General features: G+C 43.4%; 1 protein-coding gene across 9 annotated transcripts in view; it reads left to right on the forward strand.

Annotated features, from left to right (window-relative positions):
- The first annotated feature begins 4,327 nt into the window (after window positions 1-4,327).
- Window positions 4,328-19,278, forward strand: part of Zc3h14 (zinc finger CCCH-type containing 14) — a 45,285-nt gene continuing 30,334 nt past the window's right edge. For 6 of the 9 annotated variants that reach the window (XM_052738722.1, XM_052738723.1, XM_052738726.1 and 3 more), the window contains exons 1-8: window positions 4,328-4,499; window positions 4,870-4,912; window positions 11,598-11,712; window positions 14,758-14,798; window positions 15,887-16,082; window positions 17,345-17,774; window positions 18,243-18,403; window positions 18,846-18,946. In XM_052738722.1, coding sequence (XP_052594682.1) covers window positions 4,464-4,499; window positions 4,870-4,912; window positions 11,598-11,712; window positions 14,758-14,798; window positions 15,887-16,082; window positions 17,345-17,774; window positions 18,243-18,403; window positions 18,846-18,946 — 1,123 coding nt within the window. In that variant the 5' untranslated portion in view covers window positions 4,328-4,463. Of the gene's footprint in view, window positions 4,500-4,869; window positions 4,913-11,597; window positions 11,713-14,757; window positions 14,799-15,886; window positions 16,083-17,344; window positions 17,775-18,242; window positions 18,404-18,845; window positions 18,947-19,278 lie in introns of those variants that run through there. The other 3 variants (XM_052738729.1, XM_052738730.1, XM_052738731.1) reach the window with 3 other exon arrangements.

The following is a 19,278-nucleotide window of genomic DNA, read 5'->3' on the forward strand; positions in this document are numbered from 1 at the left end:
CACCTGTGTACTCCGGCTCCCAGCACAGTGTCTGGCTCAGTACAGGCATTTAATTTTTAATCAACAAACAGAATGCTGCTATGAGATAGGCACAGTTCGAAAGGCTTTGCAAATATTAACTTACCTCCACCCTCTAAGAACTCTCGGCAGGAGAAAACAGTATTATATCTATGCTACGGATGAGGGAACTGAGGCACGAAAAAAAGAAGCAACCTGCCTAAGGGCTCAGAGAGAGTGGCGGGGCTGCACTCGAACCCAGACAGCGTGACTCCAGGGTCCCTGTTCCCCGTCACTCCGTTCCTCCATCTCTCGTCAATGTTTCATGACTCTACGGTCACTGGATTTACCCAGGAAAAATGCTTTAGTAAATTAAGTCTTTGATTTCTTTTAATCCTTAAATATTTGATACATGTTTACTATGTGCCTACCATCTTGAAGGAACTTCTGTACAATATAAAAGACACACAGTGCTCGGTTTATCACTTTTGCTAGGGAGGATGAACACATACATGGATTGATCGTCAACGCTAGAAGACGTACGCCATCACATTAGATTCCATATAGATGCCAGAGGCATTCAGAAGACCACATGCGCCTGACACATGTCAAGGGGCCTGTGGCACAGACTCTGTGTTGCTCTGGGGGTCCTACACTTCTATAATTCCTGTGGTTGTGGACTGCTTTAACTAATGCATAGGGTGAAGACAAGAGGATCTGGAGACATAAAGAAGGTCCTAACTCACTTGATTTAGGCGTCAGGCCTCAGATGAGCCCAAATGAATGAGATGAAAGTCCTTAACAGAGGAACCAAGGTGTGCTGGGAGGGGACTGTATCTTTGCTAAATTAAGAGCAGCCATCTTGGTGAGTGTATGAGAGAAGCCACGAGGCTCAAAAAAACCCACTATAAGAGTTTATTAAGGAAAGGGAATAGAAAGGGTGTGCATAGGCCTATGGAATGACCCTGCAGGAAGAGAGAGGAGGAACAGGTGGAACCCGATTTTATAGGTCTATGTCCCCCACCCCCCGCCTCACATGTGCATATGGGCTTACAGAGCTACACCACGCATGCGCATAGATTACATGATCACGCAGTACACAGATTACGTAAGACATAAGGCCCTAGGATGACTAAGCATCTTGTCTGGCTACCGGACAGCGTATGCACGGTCATGTAGCTGGGGGAGAAGCTTGGAATTCTAATAGTGAGACCCTTGGCATGGAAATGTGGGCCATCTTCTAAGACCAGAACATGGCTTCTAGACCACAGCTGGCAAAAAGATGGCCATGCCTTGCTCATAAAGATCCCAGGAAATCATTTCCTGCTAATATTAGAGCCTGAAGTGGGATTCTTCCTTAGTCATGTTCCAGATGGAAACACAGCATGTCTGTCACTTCTGCAGAGGCCTGCCAAGACTCTGAGACCCAAGTTAGCTTAGGCTGCTAACTGATGAAAACCGCAAGATGAGAAACATAGGTGTTCTTTTTTTTATTTTTTAGAAACAATTTATTTATCTTTATTTTATGTGCATTGGTGTATGCATGTATGTCTCTGTGAGGGTGTCAGATCTTAGAGTTACAGACAGTTGTTAGCTGCCATGTGGGTGCTGGGAATTGAACTCGGGTCCTCTGGTAGAGCAGTTAACCCTTAACCACTGAGCCATCACTCCAGCCCCAGGTGTTCTTTTTTAAAGATTTATTTATTTACTATGTATACAGTGTTTCTGTCTGCATGCATGTCTGCATGCCAGAAGAGAGCACCAGATCTCATTATAGATGGGTGTGAGCCACCATGTGGTTGCTGGGAATTGAACTCGGGGACCTTGGGAAGAACAGCCAGGGCTCTTAACCTCTAAGCCATCTCTCCAGCCAGAAACATGTACGTTCTAAACTGCTACGCCTGTGGTCACCCGTTGTGCACCAAGAGCTAACTAAATGGAAACCAATTCTTAAGGAATTGGGCATAGTTGGTGCATGCCTGTAATCCCAGCACTGTGGAGGCGGAGGCAGGAGGAACAGGAATCTGAGTCCAAACATATTGAAGCCATACTACAAAGCTAACCCCAAAATAAAAAACAAGGGGGGGGAAAAAAAACCCTCATACTCCAAACCACTTAGAGACCTGAGGAATGTGGCAGGAACAGAAACCTCTCTAGATGTCTATTCTGATAAAAAAAAAAAAAAAAAAAAAAATTCTTCCATGTTTTGTGATCAGGGACAGGGAGACTAAAGAAGTCCACTGTCAAAAGACATTTGACTTGGAGATGGTAAAGATGGCTTTGCACTGAAAAGGCTGAATTTAGAAGAAAATAAAATGGGCATAGTTACCTAGAATTTGGGAGTGGGTTTTCGGGTGAGAGCATAAGGTAAATGGAAGAGTCTGTCATTATTAGCGTAGAAATGATAACACGAGATAAGTGAGAGACTGACCTACTTGACTGCAGGCAAGTTGCATGCTAAAGAACTTTTCAATCTGCTGGAGTCACTCTGGGTGATGAGCTCTTTCAGTGTGTAGTGTGAGCACCTTTTCTGACGCTCATTTTCTTATAAACCAGCAAAGATGCTACGAATTGGACAGCTTGACACCTATTAGCAGCTATTGAACTGTCCCTTGCTGCCCTGGACGCCCTGAACAACCAGCCGGACTCCTCTTACACCCGCAGCAACAGTCCTAAGCATTCCACAGACACCCTGAAACAACCATGTAAAGATTGCAGGTGGCCGTCCCAACTCCTGACTGCTTGGCTCCAGCGAAGGCTGTTTGAAATATTTTGTACCTGATACTTTGCGATCCTGAGCCTTGAAGAACTTCAAACGAACCTGCAATTATTTCTTCCTAGGCCAGAGAGCAAGCACTTTTCCTGTGGGCTAGCAGAGGGATGGCTGTGATTGGGGCTAAGAGGCAAAGCTGTGATTAGCCCAACCTAAGGCTGGGCTTGGCCCAAACAAACAGCTGTGATGAAGCCAAACGTCCCATTTTGAGCTACAGAAGCAGGCTGCTCTGGCCTGGGAGACAACTCTGCTGTGCTGTGCTCCTCCTAGGGACACAACTGGAGACCTAACAAGAGACTTCTCTCAAGTGCTCTTTTCTCACCCACTTTCAGTTGTGTGGACCGAAACAGAGGCAGCAGACAGAAGAGTGATGGAGCAGTTCAAGAATGGCAGAAGGCAGCAGACGCAGGAGGTGAAGAGGTCGCAGTGATGAAGTACCAGAGAACCTTGCAGGCCCTGGTCACAAGAAGAATTTGAGAGACTTGCCAGGTCTCCAGGGCCAAGAGTGTCAAGCAACTTGCTGTAACACTGGCTGCCACCAAGGCCCGAGGAATCCCAATACTTAGGACCTGTAGGAAGCTGCAACCCTAGCTATGACTGCGAGCTGCAACTCTAGACCCAAGGAGCTCTAATACATGTACGGCTAAGAGTCCCAGTATCCCAAGCCTGCACACCAACTCTAACACGAGAGGGCGCCACTTGCCGCTCACTTGTAACACTAGAGGGCGCCACTTACCTCTCTTCTTGCTACCTGTAGCTGGCTGACTCAGAGAGGAAGGGCAGGAGGAGGATTAATCTTGGGTAAAGAACACTGATGAGACAGGAGAAAAAAAAGGCAGAAACAAAGACAGGAGAGCAAGGATGTTTAGAATTAAAGTAGCCAGCGGTGGTGGTCCAGCACTCGGGAGGCAGAATGCAGGAGGAACTCTGAATTCAAGGCCAGCCTGGTCAAGTGAGCGCGTTCCAGGACTGCTGGGGCTACGCAGAGAAACTCCGTCTCGAAAAACCAAAAACCAAACCAAACCAAAACCCTCTAAAATTAAAGTAAGGGCATGATGGATGGGTTCTGCTGATGCTCTTGATTTGCCCCTCCACCTCACCAAGTGTATCAAAATAATCTCTTTTTCCTGGAAGAAAACGAAAACCTCAAGAGTTAAATGACCTGCATCAACCCCATATTGATACTTGAAGTTACATTTGAACTCAGACCCAGACCCATGATGTTTGAGCTATACACGACTTCATCCTTATAACCTGTAGGAGACTCAAATTCCTTAAGTGAGAAACCATGAAAGGGATGAAAGGAGGTTTTCATCCAGGTCCCCCGGTTTACGAAGGGTTAGGTATCACACCAGGTTACCTGCACGCCATTGCCCTCTGTGCGGCCGCCAGCAGAGGGCGCCAGAGCACAGGTTCCCGGACCCGCTAAGGACCTTCGGGCGCATGCGTGTGCGCAGACGCATGCGCGCTGGCTCCCACTTGCACGGGGGCGCCAGCAGGGGCGGGGACACGCAGCGCGCACGGTCGGAGGCGGAGCGGCGGCCGCGGCGGCGGCGGCGGCGGTGGCGGCGGTGGCGGCGGTGGCGGCTTCGGCGGCGGCGCGGGGGGAGCAGGCTGCAGGGTGGCAGCCCGCGGCGGGCTCCAGGTAACCGAAGCGCCGCGCAGTGCTGACCCGGCCGCCCGCCGCTGAGCCATGGAAATCGGCACCGAGATCAGCCGCAAGATCCGGGTGAGGCCCGCGTTGGCGGGCGGGCGGGCGGGCGGGCGCCGGGCGCCGGGCCTGGCGGGCAGGCGGTTGCCAGGAGTAACGGGGCGGGTGGGCCCGGCCTGCCGCGGCTCCTCGGCGCGGGCCGCCTCTTGACAGGGCGCAGGCGCGGCGCGGCGGCTCGGGGGACCCCCGCGGGCCTTGTGGGAGCCGCCCGGGGCGGTGGCTGGGGAAAGCGCCGGGGGAGAGCGGGGCGCGGGGGGGGGGGGGTCGGGCGTCCCTTCCTCCACCTTCCGGGGCGGGGAGCCGGGGGGGGGGGGGTCGCTCTGTGACCGGCGCGGTTTTCACAGGCACCTTTGCTGTGTTTGTTTTTCTCTCTCTCTCCCCTCCTCAGAGTGCCATTAAGGGGAAATTGCAAGAATTAGGAGCTTACGTGGGTAAGTTGCTTCTTGTCATTCCCCTCAATGTACTTGTAGGGCTTGCAGCTGACTGGATGTGTCTCAGTGAGTCTGCCCAAAGCTCTTTGGGTGGTCTGCCTTGAAGTCGGATATTCCCTGGTTTCCTCTACCCTCGTTTCACTGAACCGTCTATAGCAGCACCCAGAGCCCCCCGGCACACCCCCCCCCCCCGCCCCCATACCCCATGCCCTGTCTAAAGCGTTAATTTTGAAATAGTCTAGCTTTTTCTTCCGCCGAGGCTGTCGTTTTTCAACCCATAATGTTTGTCTGAATCTTGTTCTGTTTCGTCATGACCTTTAATTTCAGATCTCTCATTTTGAATATGAACGTGTGATGCTTTCTGGCATTTGCCACAGAGCTGGTTCAGTGAGTTTTATGTTTCAGGGTTTTTTTTTTTTTTGGTTTTTTTTTTTTTAGTAATAAATGTTCTTCCTACTCGAACCTGACAGCTCTTTTCTTAAAACGAGTGTTTACTTTGGGCTAGGCAGTGTTTAGCTATTACGTATATACAATAAAAAACACCACTAAATGTAAGTGATAATGTCCCCAGTTGTACAAATAGAAACAAAGGCTTTGGATACTTGAACAGGGTTGTGGGAAGAGGCCTGGTCTGACTTCACAGCTGGTTACTTCAAGTGTCAATCGTGGTAGCTTAGGTGTCTGAGACCCTTACTGACCTGTGGAGTCAAAATTGTTTTTATCCTAGTTAGGCTTGGCTTTGGGCGATGTTTACATTTGGATTATATGAAAGCAGTGTTCAGAAAACTTAAGGTTTTTTTTGGGGGGAGGGGTTCGAGACAGGGTTTCTCTATAGTTTTGGTGCCTGTCCTGGATCTCACTCTGTAGACCAAGTTGGCCTCGAACTCACAGAGATCCGCCTGCCTCTGCCTCCCGAGTGCTGGGATTAAAGGCGTGCCCCACTACCGCCCAGCCAGAAAACTAAGTTTAAGAGATAGTCACACCAGATTTTCCTAGAACTCTTAGTCAAATTACTTCTTGTAGTTAAAAAAAAAAAAAAAAAGCCAGTTCCATTTAGAATCTTATCAGTGAAATAGTTAATATAATGTTTTGAAAACTGGCTTCGCAGTTGGGAGGTGGTGACACAGAACTTTAATCCCAGCACTCAGGAGGGAGGCAGAGGCAGGCAGATCTGAGTTCGATGCTAGCCTGATCTACAGAGTGAGTTCCAGGACAGCCGTCTTTTTAGTATTTTGATTGTGAGGACATAGAAGTGCTTGGAAAGCAGTAGTACACTGAGCTGATGGGACTGTTTTGGGAAAAGGTATTAGTGATTTTGAACTAAGGTTGTTACTTGTGCTGGCATGTCAGCTTGACACAAGCTAAAGTCATTCGGAAAGAGGAGCACTCGGCTGAGAAAATGCCACTACCAGATTGGCTTGTGGACAAGGCTGAGGGGCATTTTCTTGATTTGTGTGGGAGGGCCCAGTTTACTGTGGGTAGTGCCACCTCCCCCCCCCTCTGGTGATCCTGGGTGCTTTAAAGAAAAGCAGGCAGAAAGCCAGGCATTGGTGGCACATGCCTTTAATACTAGCTCTCACCTTTAATCCCAGTACTTGGGAGGCAGAGGGAGATGGATCTCTGTGAGTTAGAGGCCAGCCTGGGCTACAGAGTGAATTCTAGGACAGCCAGGGTTACAAAGAGAAACCCTGTCTCAGAAAACTTAAAAGAAAAAGCCGGCAGAGCAAGCCAGGAAGCAGCACTCCTGCATAGCCTCTGCATCAGCTCCTGTCTCCAGGTTTATAGCTGCAAGTTTTCTGTGTCCCCGCAGCCACTTATGAAAAAATCACTCAGGGGCTTATATTAATTACCAACTGTATGGCCTATGGCAGGCTTCTTGCTAGCTAGCTCTTTCATCTTAAACTAACCCATTTCTTAATTTGTGTATCCCACATGTTCCGTGGCTTTACCTGCGTCCCATTACATGTTGCTCCTTAGACGGCAGTTCAGCATCTGCCCCCACTCTCCTTTCTCCTCTCTCTCTCTTGGATTTCCCCACCTGGCTCCATCCTGCCCTGCCATAGGCCAATGCAGCTTTATTTATCAACCAATCAGCAACACATATTCACAGCGTACAGAAAGATATCCCACAGCACAGGTTCCTGCCTTGAGTTCCTGCCCTGACGTCCCTGGATGATAGGCCATAAGCTGTAAGATGAAATAAACACTCTCCTCACCAAGTACTTTTGGTCACAGTGTTTTATCACAGAAGTGGAAGCTTTTTTACCTTCTAAGAAGTGATAAACTGGTTTTGTGCACTTAGGTATTCAGTAGGCATGAAAAAAGCCAGTAGTTTTTATTGCCAATGACAAGCTGAACCTTAAATGAAAATTAAACTTTGACCTCTGTGAACTGGAAGATTTTGTGGTGAAATTATGGAGGTACTGACAGTGTGGCTTCATATAATGAAATGTATCAGCATGTCCTTGGTTCACCAGCTCAGTGAACTAGTATCTCCAAGCGACCACTACACGTTACTGAATTATGCGAAAGTTAAAAGATGTATAGGTGGATTTTCTTGTAACAGTACAAAGAGGTAATTGGTGGTGTATTAGATTCTATATTGCTAATAAATTGTCACTTGAGTTTTAGTGTGGTGTCACAGAAGGGTATCCATGAGATCTAGAAAGGCTATTAAAATACTTGAAGTACATCTTTGTAGGACTAGATTTTCTTGACATTCTCCAACATTAAACAGCTTGACCACAGATTAGATGCAAGAAACAGAGATTAGAATTCATTTATCTTTTATACCAGATACAAAAGAGATTTATGGAAGTAGAAGGCAAGGCCATCCTTGAGCTATTATGTTTTTTCTTTCTCAAAAAACTATTAAGTTAATATAATTGAGCTACTAGCATATAATTGATACATTAATAATTATATCCTTTAAAAATTCTCCATCTTAAATTCATATGGTTAATATTAGTAGATACAATTCACATCAGCCAGAGAAGGGCCCTGAGACTGAACAGGCTAAGAATGAGTAGTTTATGAATTATAATTGATTGTTGGATTTCAGGTTTGTTTCCGGATTGTTGTAAGACTCCCTGTGGGTATGAAAGATGAAGGTGGACCTGGATCTTCTTAGGTTCCTTGTTTTTCTCATTGAACATGTAATGGGGCCAGCTGTGAGAGATGTGCTGCACATGTGGAACTGTTAGTAAATGGTGGTGTGAGGTACAAGCTCCTGTTCACTGAGATCAATTCATTGCTGTCACTTATCAGAAATTCCAAACCACTTGTTTCAGTTTTTTAAAACATGACCTTACAGTTGCATTTGTTTCTCATGTTTTTTTGTTTTTTTTTTTTTAAAAAGATCTATTTATTTATTATGTATACAGTATTCTGCCTACATGTAGGCTTGCAGGCCAGAAGAGGGCACCAGATCTCATTACGGATGGTTGTGAGCCACCATGTGGTTGCTGGGAATTGAACTCAAGACCTCTGGAAGAACAGCCAGTGCTCTTAACCTCTGAGCCATCTCTCCAGCCCCGCATTTGTTTCTCAAATACTGCTGGAATTGGCGCGGCAGTATTGCTCTGGGAGAGCGCTGCACTAGGCCTACCAATAGCAGACTGAGGGTTAGGGGCTCGGGGTTGGGGGTCCTTGTGCTTCTGTTATGTTAACTGTATAAAAACGACTTAAGGGAAGGATGGATGGTCCCGCCTTCCCTCCTTCCTCCTTCCTTGAACCTAGGACCCCATAAATTCTCTAACACTATTATAACTTCAGAATTGGAAATTCCTTAAAGCAATTTCATGATGGGTTCTAGCAGAGAGCCTGGTGTTTATATCTATCAGTTAACAGAAGTTATCTTCCAATTCTTTGAAATAAAGCAAGGTCTTTTTTATGTTTGCAGTTAGTTACCATATTATTTGTAGATGTATATACCTCACTGTCCAGAACAGGGTGGCTTTTCTTTTCTTTGAGGTAGGATCTCAGACTGTATAGCTCAGACTGGCTTGCCATTCATGATATAGCTTGTGCCAGCCTCAAACTGATCCTCCTGATTCAGTTTCCTAGGTGCTGGGGTGACATTCATATCCCACTACTGGTCCCAGCTTCTCATATTTCTTTATACCTAAAAAGAGTCTCAGAGCTCTGGAGGGTTATAAAGACAGTTGTTCAGTAATTATTTGAGTATTTATTTTTCAAAGTATTGGGTGGGGTACAAAGAAGAGCCACCATTCTTTAAAGCAAGCAGAAAAGGTTTCCTCTATGCTTACATGGAACAGGTCAGTGGTGCAGCAGTGACAGTCCAGGTTTTTTTTTTTTTTCTTTTTTAAAATTTTATTATTCATTTTACATACCAATCACAGATTCCCCCTTTCTTCCCTCCTCTCAACCCCCCATCCCCTCCTCTGAAAAGGTAAGGCCTCCTGTGAGGAGTCAGCAGATCCTGGTACATTCAGCTGAGGCAGGTCCAAGCCCCTCTCCCTGCATCAAGGTTGTTCAAAGTGTCCCACCGTAGGTAATGGGCTCCAAAAAGCCAGCTCATGCACCAGGAATGGATCCTGATCCTACTGCCAGGGGCCTCTTAAGCACATCAAGCTACACAAAGGTCTCGATTATGCAGAGTGCCTAGTCCAGTCCCATGCAGGCTCCACAGTTGTTGATCTAAAGTTCATGAGTCCCCACTAGTTTGGTTTGGTTGTCTCTGTAGGTTTCCCCATCATGATCTTGATGCCCCTTGCTCATAGATCCCTCTTCCCTCTCCGACTGGACGAACTGTTCAGTTTTCATTCACACCCTAGAGGTGAGAGCTTCTGTGTACTTTCCCAGCTTTTACTGCTGTCTTCTGTCCCCAGTAGGCTAATTTAAGATGTATTTTAGAGGGCTGTCTGGACTGTGGAAGAATATTTTATGGTCACATGCTAATTTTGCATTAGAGTCTTAATTTCCATTGTATTGTCTACTCAGAAAACATACGAATTCTAAAGACTTTGCTGAGAAATAATTGATAGTTTAAGTTGCACGTACTTCAAGTGTTTGTATTTGTTTATTAGTATATTTGCCATGTCTTGATAAGTATATATCTTAAAGCCATCACTCATCAATGTGATAAATCTACTGGACTGGGTATAGCTCACTGGAGACTACCTAACACTGCACAAGATCCCATGATTGAATCCTAGCACCACTTTTAGGGAAAAAAAAAGAACAATAGACTCATTAAGTCCTCCTCCCTTCCCAAATTTCCAGTAGCTCCTTTGGCTTTATAACTGGTTCTAACACCTTTCCTTGTTCCCATTTTATACTGAGACAACCACTGATCTCATGAAATTTTAAAAAGTACAAATTGATACAGTGGCAAAGTAATATCATTGGCACTAGGAAAGAAAAATAGCTGTTTGCCCAAGTATCTTAGCAGTCTTACCTGTTTACACTGTCTCAGTTAGTAGTGTTGGATCATAGATATGTCACATACATAAAGATTAGCTTATTTATTACAACAGGGCTTTTTTTTTGATACTTTCGCAACACAAAGATTGGCCACTTTTTATTTATGTTTCCTCCCTTATTGCATGCTCCCATAAAATACTACCTTCTCTTTTATCCTGCTTCTATACTGGAGTTTGGATGTTTTTCTTTTCTTTTTTTAAAAAAATGGTTTATTTACTTATTACTTTATATGCATTGGTGTTTTGCCTGCATGTATGTCTGGGTGAGGGTGTTGGATGCCCTGAAAGTGGAGTTACAGACAGTTGTGAGCTGCCATGTGGGTGCTGGGAATTGAACCTGGGTCCTCTGGAAGAGCAGCTAGCGCTCCTAACAGTTGAGCCATCTCTTCAACACCGACTTGTTTTCCTTTGAAACAAGTGTCTGGCAGATGGACCTTTCTGTTTATGTGGAAATTATGAGTATTTTAGTTACTAAGGAAATTGTAATAAAGACATGTTTGAAGCTGTGTGCAGAGGTGTATGTCAGTCATCTCAGTATTTGAGAAGGCAGAGGGAAAAGGATCATGAGTTTTAAGACCCTCTCATGGGCCATATATCTGGGGTGGGACAGCCAGAACACCTACTTTTTTCAAAAAGAAATTAGATTTCCTCACAATGACTTTGCTTGCTTGTTGTTCTTGGGCTTTTTCCTGCAGTCATTAGGTAGGGTTGCCACTGGTGGATGAAAGAAGTTGAGTTGCCTTTGAACTTTTTTCCTTCCTTTGGTATTAACAGTTGAACTCCCGGCATTGTATATGCTGTGGAGTTCTGTGTAGTTTAGTGTATGTGCTGTTGATAGAAGTTTAGTACATGGAGTAATGGAAGCCTACCTTTATGAGTGGAAGCGTAGTCTCTAGGGAAACAAGTACAGAAAACTAAACAGAATACAATTGGGTACGTATCTGTACCTTCCAGAAGTGTCTGAAGTTGATGAACATTGAAAGGATTTCTTACAAAAACCAGTACATTCTCCCAATTGATTCTGTGACCCAGGATACCTAGTTTTATGACTAGAAATGCCACTTTTTCCCAATTCCTGGCCTTCTAATAATGGAAATAATTGTGGGATAAAGGGGAAAATTGGAAGCTGAGCTTTCTTGTCCATCCTATGTTAGAGTGAGGTTTTTAAGGACATTGATTTTGAGCAAAATCAAATATTGAGGAAACATTTAAAAGTTTGGTATACTTTTCCTTTTAAATAGATGAAGAACTTCCTGATTACATTATGGTGATGGTGGCCAACAAGAAAAGTCAGGACCAAATGACAGAGGACCTGTCCCTGTTTCTAGGGAACAACACAATTCGATTCACCGTATGGTATGTTTCTGAATTATCTGTGCCTCAGAGCAAAGTCAGAATTGGTATTGTGTCCAGAAGGAGGTTTTCCGCGGTCTTGGGAGGTTCACTGTGGAGAGGCGCTCTGTGAGCTGTGCAGCACAAGCCTCTGGAGATTTTTCCCTCTGAGTGGGAATAGGAAGTCACCTACTGTCTGTACTTGTGAGGACAGCTTAGCTGCTACATTAGAGAGCTTGCAGATGTGCCTGCACCATAGGAGCCCTTGATGTATTTATTAGCCATTGCTGCCTTCTACACTTCATCATTCCCCTCCTCTCACCACCCCCTCCTCTCACTCCCCCCTCACCACCACCCCACCCCCAGCACAACCACTTAGAAACAGGGAACTCCATGGTTTGAGCTAGGCTTGTTTTTTACTTTTATGGGGAAAACTTTTTTGTTTTCATTTTAAGCTTTTTTCTTTTCCTGACACATGCATGTCTCTATTTGACAAACATCTCAGTCACCTTTCAAATAAGCAACTTTATTTTTTCATATAAAATCCTCATGATTTGAACTACCCTTTATCAAATCACATGTGCCCTTAGTTGAAAATGAGCATGAGGTTCCGTTTAAGAAGGCCAAATTCAGTTGTCAGGCTTAAGGCAGAGTGAGGATTGGAAAGGATAATGAGTGCTTGTCTGCTGACAGGTGGGAAATACTTGTTAAAGGGCCACTGAAAGCTGAGGATGGAGCACAGCTGGGGGAGCACTTAGGCTGCTTCAGTTGAGTAGGAGGCATAAAGGGAGATGGGCCTGTTCGCGTCTTGATTCTTGAGGAAGAATGGCTTCACAGTAGTTTGGACAGCTGTAGGCCTTATGGCTCTCAGGATGACACTTCTTTGAAAATCTGTGCAGAATTTTCTGCTGTATAGTGCACAATTTTGGAGCACGTTATTAAGATCACCCTGATCCTTACAGTTAACACACTGCTTCATTGTGGCTGTGTACTCTGCTTAATATAGTTTGTTCTCAAATGGTCATGGTGTTTTTGACTGAGGAAATTATACTGTGATTGTAATACTTTTTAATTATTTATTTATTTATTATGTAGTCAGTGTTCTGTCTGCATGTATGCCTGCAGGCCAGAAGAGGGCACCAGACCTCATTGGGGATGGTTGTGAGCTACCCTGTGGTTGCTGGGAATTGAACTCAGGACCTCTGGAAGAGCAAGCAGTGCTCTTAACCACTGACCCATCTCTCCAGAAGCCATGAGTAGTTCAAGAATTTGTTTTGCTTCATAAGCATTGTTGTGACCTGACCTTTGGTTAAACCTTTAGATCACTTGGAGTTTTCAGTCCAGCTTATCTAAGCTGGAAGACTAACAACGTTGTAGGTTCTTTCTCAGATGACTTAATGGACTGCTTAAGACAGATTTTGTAAACCAATATAGCATTAACTCAATGTGAATTTAAAATCAAAATCAGTTTCCCATCTTGCTGCAAATACAGTTTCATACCATGTACTCATCCGAGGAATTGTGTCTTCTCTTTGGTACTTTCATCAGTTCACTAATGTTAAACAGACTACCCTGATTTTTAATTGGTTGTTTGCTTGTGTGTGTATGCATGTTTGCATATGTAGATACACATGGACGTGCGTATGCATGGGGGTGTGTGTATGTGTGTTTCTATTTGTAGGCCTGAATTTGATGTTGGGTGTCTCACTGGATCACTCTATTTACTGAGGCAGGGTCTCTTCACTGAACCCAGAGCTCATCAGTTACTTTTAGTCCACCTAGACAGTTTGTCCCAGAGACCCCTGTCTCTGCCTTACAAGTGCTGGCGGTTTCCAACACCCAGCTTTTACGTGGGCTCTGGGGATCACCTTCAGGACTCCCAGCCCTACTCTGGTGCTTTTTTGTATTTCATTTTTGCCTTCAGTTTTATAGCTTTACACTAAGGCCTTTTTATTCCTTATCCTATTATTATTTTTTTTAATCCTGAAATAATTGTGTCCATGAGGAAACTAGCACGTGAATGGAGTCTAAATGAAACAGGAAGCTTCTGGTGTTTGTGAGAGGATTTTGGAAGGATTGCTGTGCAAACATGCCTTCTATAAAAATGGTTAAGATAGGCTATGTCAACGCAAGGTTTTAAATAATAGTTACAGTAAAATGGGATAGCATATTTATTAACTTTTTTTTTTACCTCTCAGAATTACATTGTCCAAGAAGCCATGTAAATAGTTTAAATATTAACCACTGGATTAGAGTATTTATAGCTCAGTGGTAGAACATGTGCTTAGTAGAGCATGGTCCTTGGTTTAACCCTGTGGAGAGGGCGAGGGAGGAGGGCAGAAAGAAACACACACGTACACACACACACACACACACACGCACACACACGTACGCACACGCACACACACACGCACACACACACGTACACACACGCGCGCACACACACACGTACACACACGTACACACACGCACACACACACACACACGCACGCACACATGCACACACACACACGCACACACAGGTAAAACAGTTGTTTGGGATAACTGGTTGTTTTACTATTAGCTGTATTGGTCTTTAGTCCTTAGAAAGTAAGGTAACTTTTTTTTTTAAATCAAGACTTGTCAAATGATGTCTTTGTCTTTTTTCTTGGGTGCTGGGGGTTGAACCCAGGGCCTTGAGTGTGCTCTTAACATTCTGTTCTGGATCTTTTGACACCATGTAATCCTAGCTACCTGGGAGACTGAGGTAGGAGGGTCAAGCAACTTCGACCTGGTCTCAGAAAGTAAGAAGAGAGCTGTGGGTGTCGATCAGTAATATTAGAGTACTTGAATAGTGTGCGTGAGGCTAATGGTTGCATTTCCAGGACTTCAACTGCTCTGCTGCTAAGCTGTCTCCCACCCCTATTGTAAGGCCTTTAAAGAAAAAACTAATGTGTGATTGCAAAGTTCAGTTCAGTATTATTAAATGCCTTTAAACGAACTAATCTGGATATAATGTCATCAGATTTAGAGTGGCAATTGAAATAAAATTTTTATTAAGGGAGGTTTTGTTTTGCTTTTTTTTTTTAGGCTCCATGGTGTATTAGATAAACTTCGCTCTGTTACAACTGGTAAGATTTGTAAAATTGAGAGCTTTTTGAAACTCTTGCTTGTTAAACGTGTGATCCTTTCCTTTCTAAAGTCACTTATGCTGCTCTTGGAAGAACATCAGGCACTTTAAGAGGAATGGTTTATTTGAACTGTACAAACATTAAACATACTGTGATTTGACAGTGATGGGCAAGACAGTGCCGTGTGTCTGAGGAAGTCATTGTAAATGTACACAAACTTTAACCTTAGAGATACCTCACTGCTTTATAATGGAAAGTGATCTAAAGTTACCTAATAAATCAGATAAACTACAGTGATGTGTAGGAATGCTACTTAGTGACTAAAATTAATGTGGAGTAAAGTGAGAATACACAAATATTATCCTAGTATTTAAAACACGTGGATACTCTTGGAAAATAATAATAATAAAATAATATTTATTATTAGTAGTAATAAATATTATATTGTTGAGACAGTTCTCCTTTAAGAATCCCGAGCCCACATTTTTAGGTGCTTTTTATCCCCTAGTGCTTAAAATCTCTTGATAAACACCAGCTACTTTTCAAACTACCACCTTCGAGGAACGAAAGATGTAGCTCAACTGGTAGAGTGCCTGCCTAGCACGCAAGAAGCTCTGAGTTCAGTCCCGAGCACTGAAAAAATAAGGCATGGTGGTACATGCCTAGAATCCCTAACGCTGCAGAAGTGGAGGCAGGAGAATGGGAAGTTCAAAGTCATTTCTGGTGGTATATATAGTCAGCCTGGACTTCATAAGACCTGTTTTTGTTTGAAAAGAAAACTAGCTAAGCAGTGGTGACACAGGCCTTTAATCCCAGCACTCAGGAGGCAGAGGCAGGTGGATCTCTGAGTTCAAGGCCAGCCTGGTCTACAGAGCAAGTTCCAGGACAGCCAGAGTTATTACACAGAGAAACCCTATCTCAAAAAAACAAAACAAAACAAAAACAAACAAACAAAAACTGAAAAAGGAACACTTTGAGTTACTAATTTAAAAAAATCTTTTCTCTATTAAATGTATTGCTTTTGAATTGGTGATGAGAGGGAGGAGAGCTAAGAAAAAGATGACCAGGGTCATGCATTTTCTTTCCAGAGCCCTCTAGTCTAAAGTCTGCAGACACCAGCATCTTTGATAGTACTGTGCCTTCAAACAAGAGCAGCTTTAGTCGGGGAGATGAGCGAAGGCACGAAGCTGCAGTCCCTCCCCTTGCCGTTTCTAGCTCTAGGCCTGAGAAAAGAGATTCCAGAGTTTCTGCAAGTTCACAGGAGCAGAAATCCACTAATGTCAGGTAAAGTCCAGTCTCTGCTATGGCCAGAGATGCGTGGGGATGTGACACTTCAGTTAGTTCCTAGTTTCAGCAATTTTTGGAAATAGTGAGGTGATCATGGATTAGTTAATTTTCTTGTCATTCGTTGCTATTAGAAAATACCTGATGGGACATCTTGTATTTGGCTTAGAGTTCAGAAGGCTCTCAGTTCATCACAGCCATGGAAGCATGATAGATAGAGTTTGTGGAAACAGAAGCATATGAAAGAAATTCCTAGCACTATAGTTAACGAGAGAGCAAAGAAAACTAGACCAGAACAGCAAAAGTCTGTTCCTAGACACCAATGACCTGTGTTGGCCAATTGGGCCCCACCTCCTAAAAGGATTTTAGCCTCTAAAGTAGCATAATGAACTAGGGATCTAGTGTTTAACACGTGAGTGTGTATGGGACATTCCAGGTTCATTATTTCATTTTTATTTTATTTTTATTTGCATAGGTGTTTTGCCTGCATGTATGTCTGTGAATCCTGTACATACCTGATGCCTCTAGAGGCCAAAAGAAGGCATTGGATCCCTTTGCACAGGAGTTACAGATGGTTGTAAGCCAGTGTGGGTGCTGGGAATGGAACCCAGGTCCTCTGGAAGACCAGCTAGTGCTCTGGCCATTTCCCCAGCCCCCTTTAGGTTCAGACCATAACAGACTGTGAGCAAGTTTTTGAATAAATTAATGGTGACCAGAATATGATTTTTTATTTTAAATGTAGTAAATAAAAGTTTAAAGTATGAGGACTAGGTGTGGTGGTATAAGCATTAAAAATTTTTTTTATTAGATATGTATGGTGTTTTGCCTGTATGTGTATCTGTGCACCGTGCGCTTATAACACCCATGGAGTCCTTTAGAGAGCTTTAGAACCTCTGCAACTGGAGTTACACATAGCTGTTAGTTGCAGTGTGGGTGCTGAGAATCAAACCTGGCTCTGTAAGAGTGAGTGGCCAGTTCTCAGAATCACTGAACCATACCTCCAGCCCTGGTGCAGACCTTTAATCCCAGCACCTGGCAGGTAGAGGCAGGTGGAGGGGTCTCAAGTCAGCCAGAGCTAAATAGTAAGAACCTGGCTCAAAAGAAGAAAAAAATTACAGAATGAATATGATTTGGAAATAGTTTTTAATATTAAAAAGTATCCATACTTTCTCATAAAATTTTTTTTTGAGTAAACATTCTTTGAAGCTTTGAGGATAATGCTTTAGTTTTGTTGTAATGCTTTGTTTATTTTGTTTTAATAGACATTCTTATGATGATGGAGCTTCAACCCGGCTAATGTCAACAGTGAAACCTCTGAGGGAGCCAGCACCCTCTGAAGATGTGATTGATATCAAGCCAGAACCAGATGATCTCATTGATGAAGACCTCAATTTTGTGCAGGAGAATCCCTTATCTCAGAAAAAACCTACAGTGACACTTACATATGGTTCTTCTCGCCCTTCTATTGAAATTTACCGACCACCTGCAAGTAGAAATGCAGACACTGGTACCCATTTAAACAGGCTGCAACTTCAGCAGCAGCAAAGCAGTGCTCACACTGCCAAGCAGCCGGAGGTTCAGAGCAGCCAGGTCTACGAAGCAGGACGTCTGTGCGAACCGGAAGTGCTTAGCAGCATAGAAGACACTTACAGCCCCTTCTTCAGAAACAGCTTGGATAAGATGAGTATTGAGGTTGGTGTAGATTTTATATAGTTTCTGGCTTACTGGACTAGAGACTGACAGTTGCTGATTCCAGATGTAACCTAAGTAAACACTTTCATGTTTATTTTAAATAGTGTCCTCTCGGACTGGCTCTGTAGGGATTGTATGTCATGTACATGTGCCTTGTGATTTTAGCAGTTTGAGTTAGTTTTGCCCTTATTCTATTTGGTGTCAATTTTAAATTTAAGCAACCAAATAACTTGTTTTAAATAGTTTCTCTAACAGTGCTATGTACAACTGTTACAAAATAAATTTAAAGTTCTTTTGAGTTAACTATTTGAGAAGGTATTTTCATCTGTTTTATAAGAAACCCAGCGCTTTCGGGTCTTACGATCAACTTAAATGATCATCTTAAGATCATCTTAAAATGAAAACAAGTATTTTTTGTGATAGAACTTTGTTTTCAATGAAGGTAAGCTTAAATGTATCTCATTGTAGGATGAAAACTTTCGGAAGAGAAAGTTGCCTGTGGTAAGTTCAGTTGTAAAAGTAAAAAGGTTCAGTCACGATGGAGAAGAGGAGGAGGAAGATGAGGACTACGGCTCCCGGGTAGGAAGTTTGTCCAGCAGCGTGTCGGTGCCAGCAAAGCCTGAGAGGAGGTACGTGACCACAGCCATAAATTAATCCTGAACTACTTGATGTGGCTGGAGATTTTGATGGATTGTTCCTTTGGCAGTGCTGGGAAGAAACCTAGGGCCTGTGCAGACTAATGCTAGATAAGTGCCCTGGCCCTACGCTGTCCTGCAGCACCATTGGGGTTGAGAGATACACCTATTCATGGAAAACCACGACTTGCTGAAAATTGGAGAGAATTGCAAAGACTGGAAATTAATGAGGGGGGAAATGTTAATACAGAGTCTTTTTAAAAAAAAAAAAAAAAAAAAAAAGCGGTAGGATTCCAGTCTAATTGACTTGTTCTAAAAACTGTAACTGCTATGTTTAAAACAGAAGGCTATATAGTAACAGAATAATAGATGGTTAGCATGTAAAGAACTGAAATTTAAAACATTGTACAAATACCTTTTCTTAAAACTCTTTTAGACCTTCTCTTCCACCTTCTAAACAAGCTAACAAGAATCTAATTTTGAAGGCTATCTCTGAAGCTCAAGAGTCTGTAACAAAAACAACTAACTATTCTGCAGGTAATTTCAATGTAGTATGTTTTTCCCCCGGTAAGAGATCGCCTCATTGAACTGAGCATGCTTGTCTTGATGTGTGAAGTAAAGAGTCCTGCTAGCTACAAAGACTGAACTTTGTATGAACTTCTTCTAGAAGAATGGGTTTAAAGATTTCAGCACCTTTTTCAGATGAAAAACTCTCCTCGGAGTTCCTTGAGCAGAGTAAACTGCTCTATTCTCATATGCATAAACTAATGCCCATGAATTATAAAGGGTATTATGAAAAAATGTGTGACATTCATATTAGTTTTTTTAGTTCAATATTATGTATGTACTTATGTAGAAAAGAACAAAAT

This window comes from Peromyscus californicus, unplaced genomic scaffold, assembly GCF_007827085.1.
Source record: "Peromyscus californicus insignis strain IS unplaced genomic scaffold, ASM782708v3 Scaffold_15__1_contigs__length_86483966, whole genome shotgun sequence".
Taxonomy (NCBI): Eukaryota; Metazoa; Chordata; class Mammalia; order Rodentia; family Cricetidae; genus Peromyscus; species Peromyscus californicus.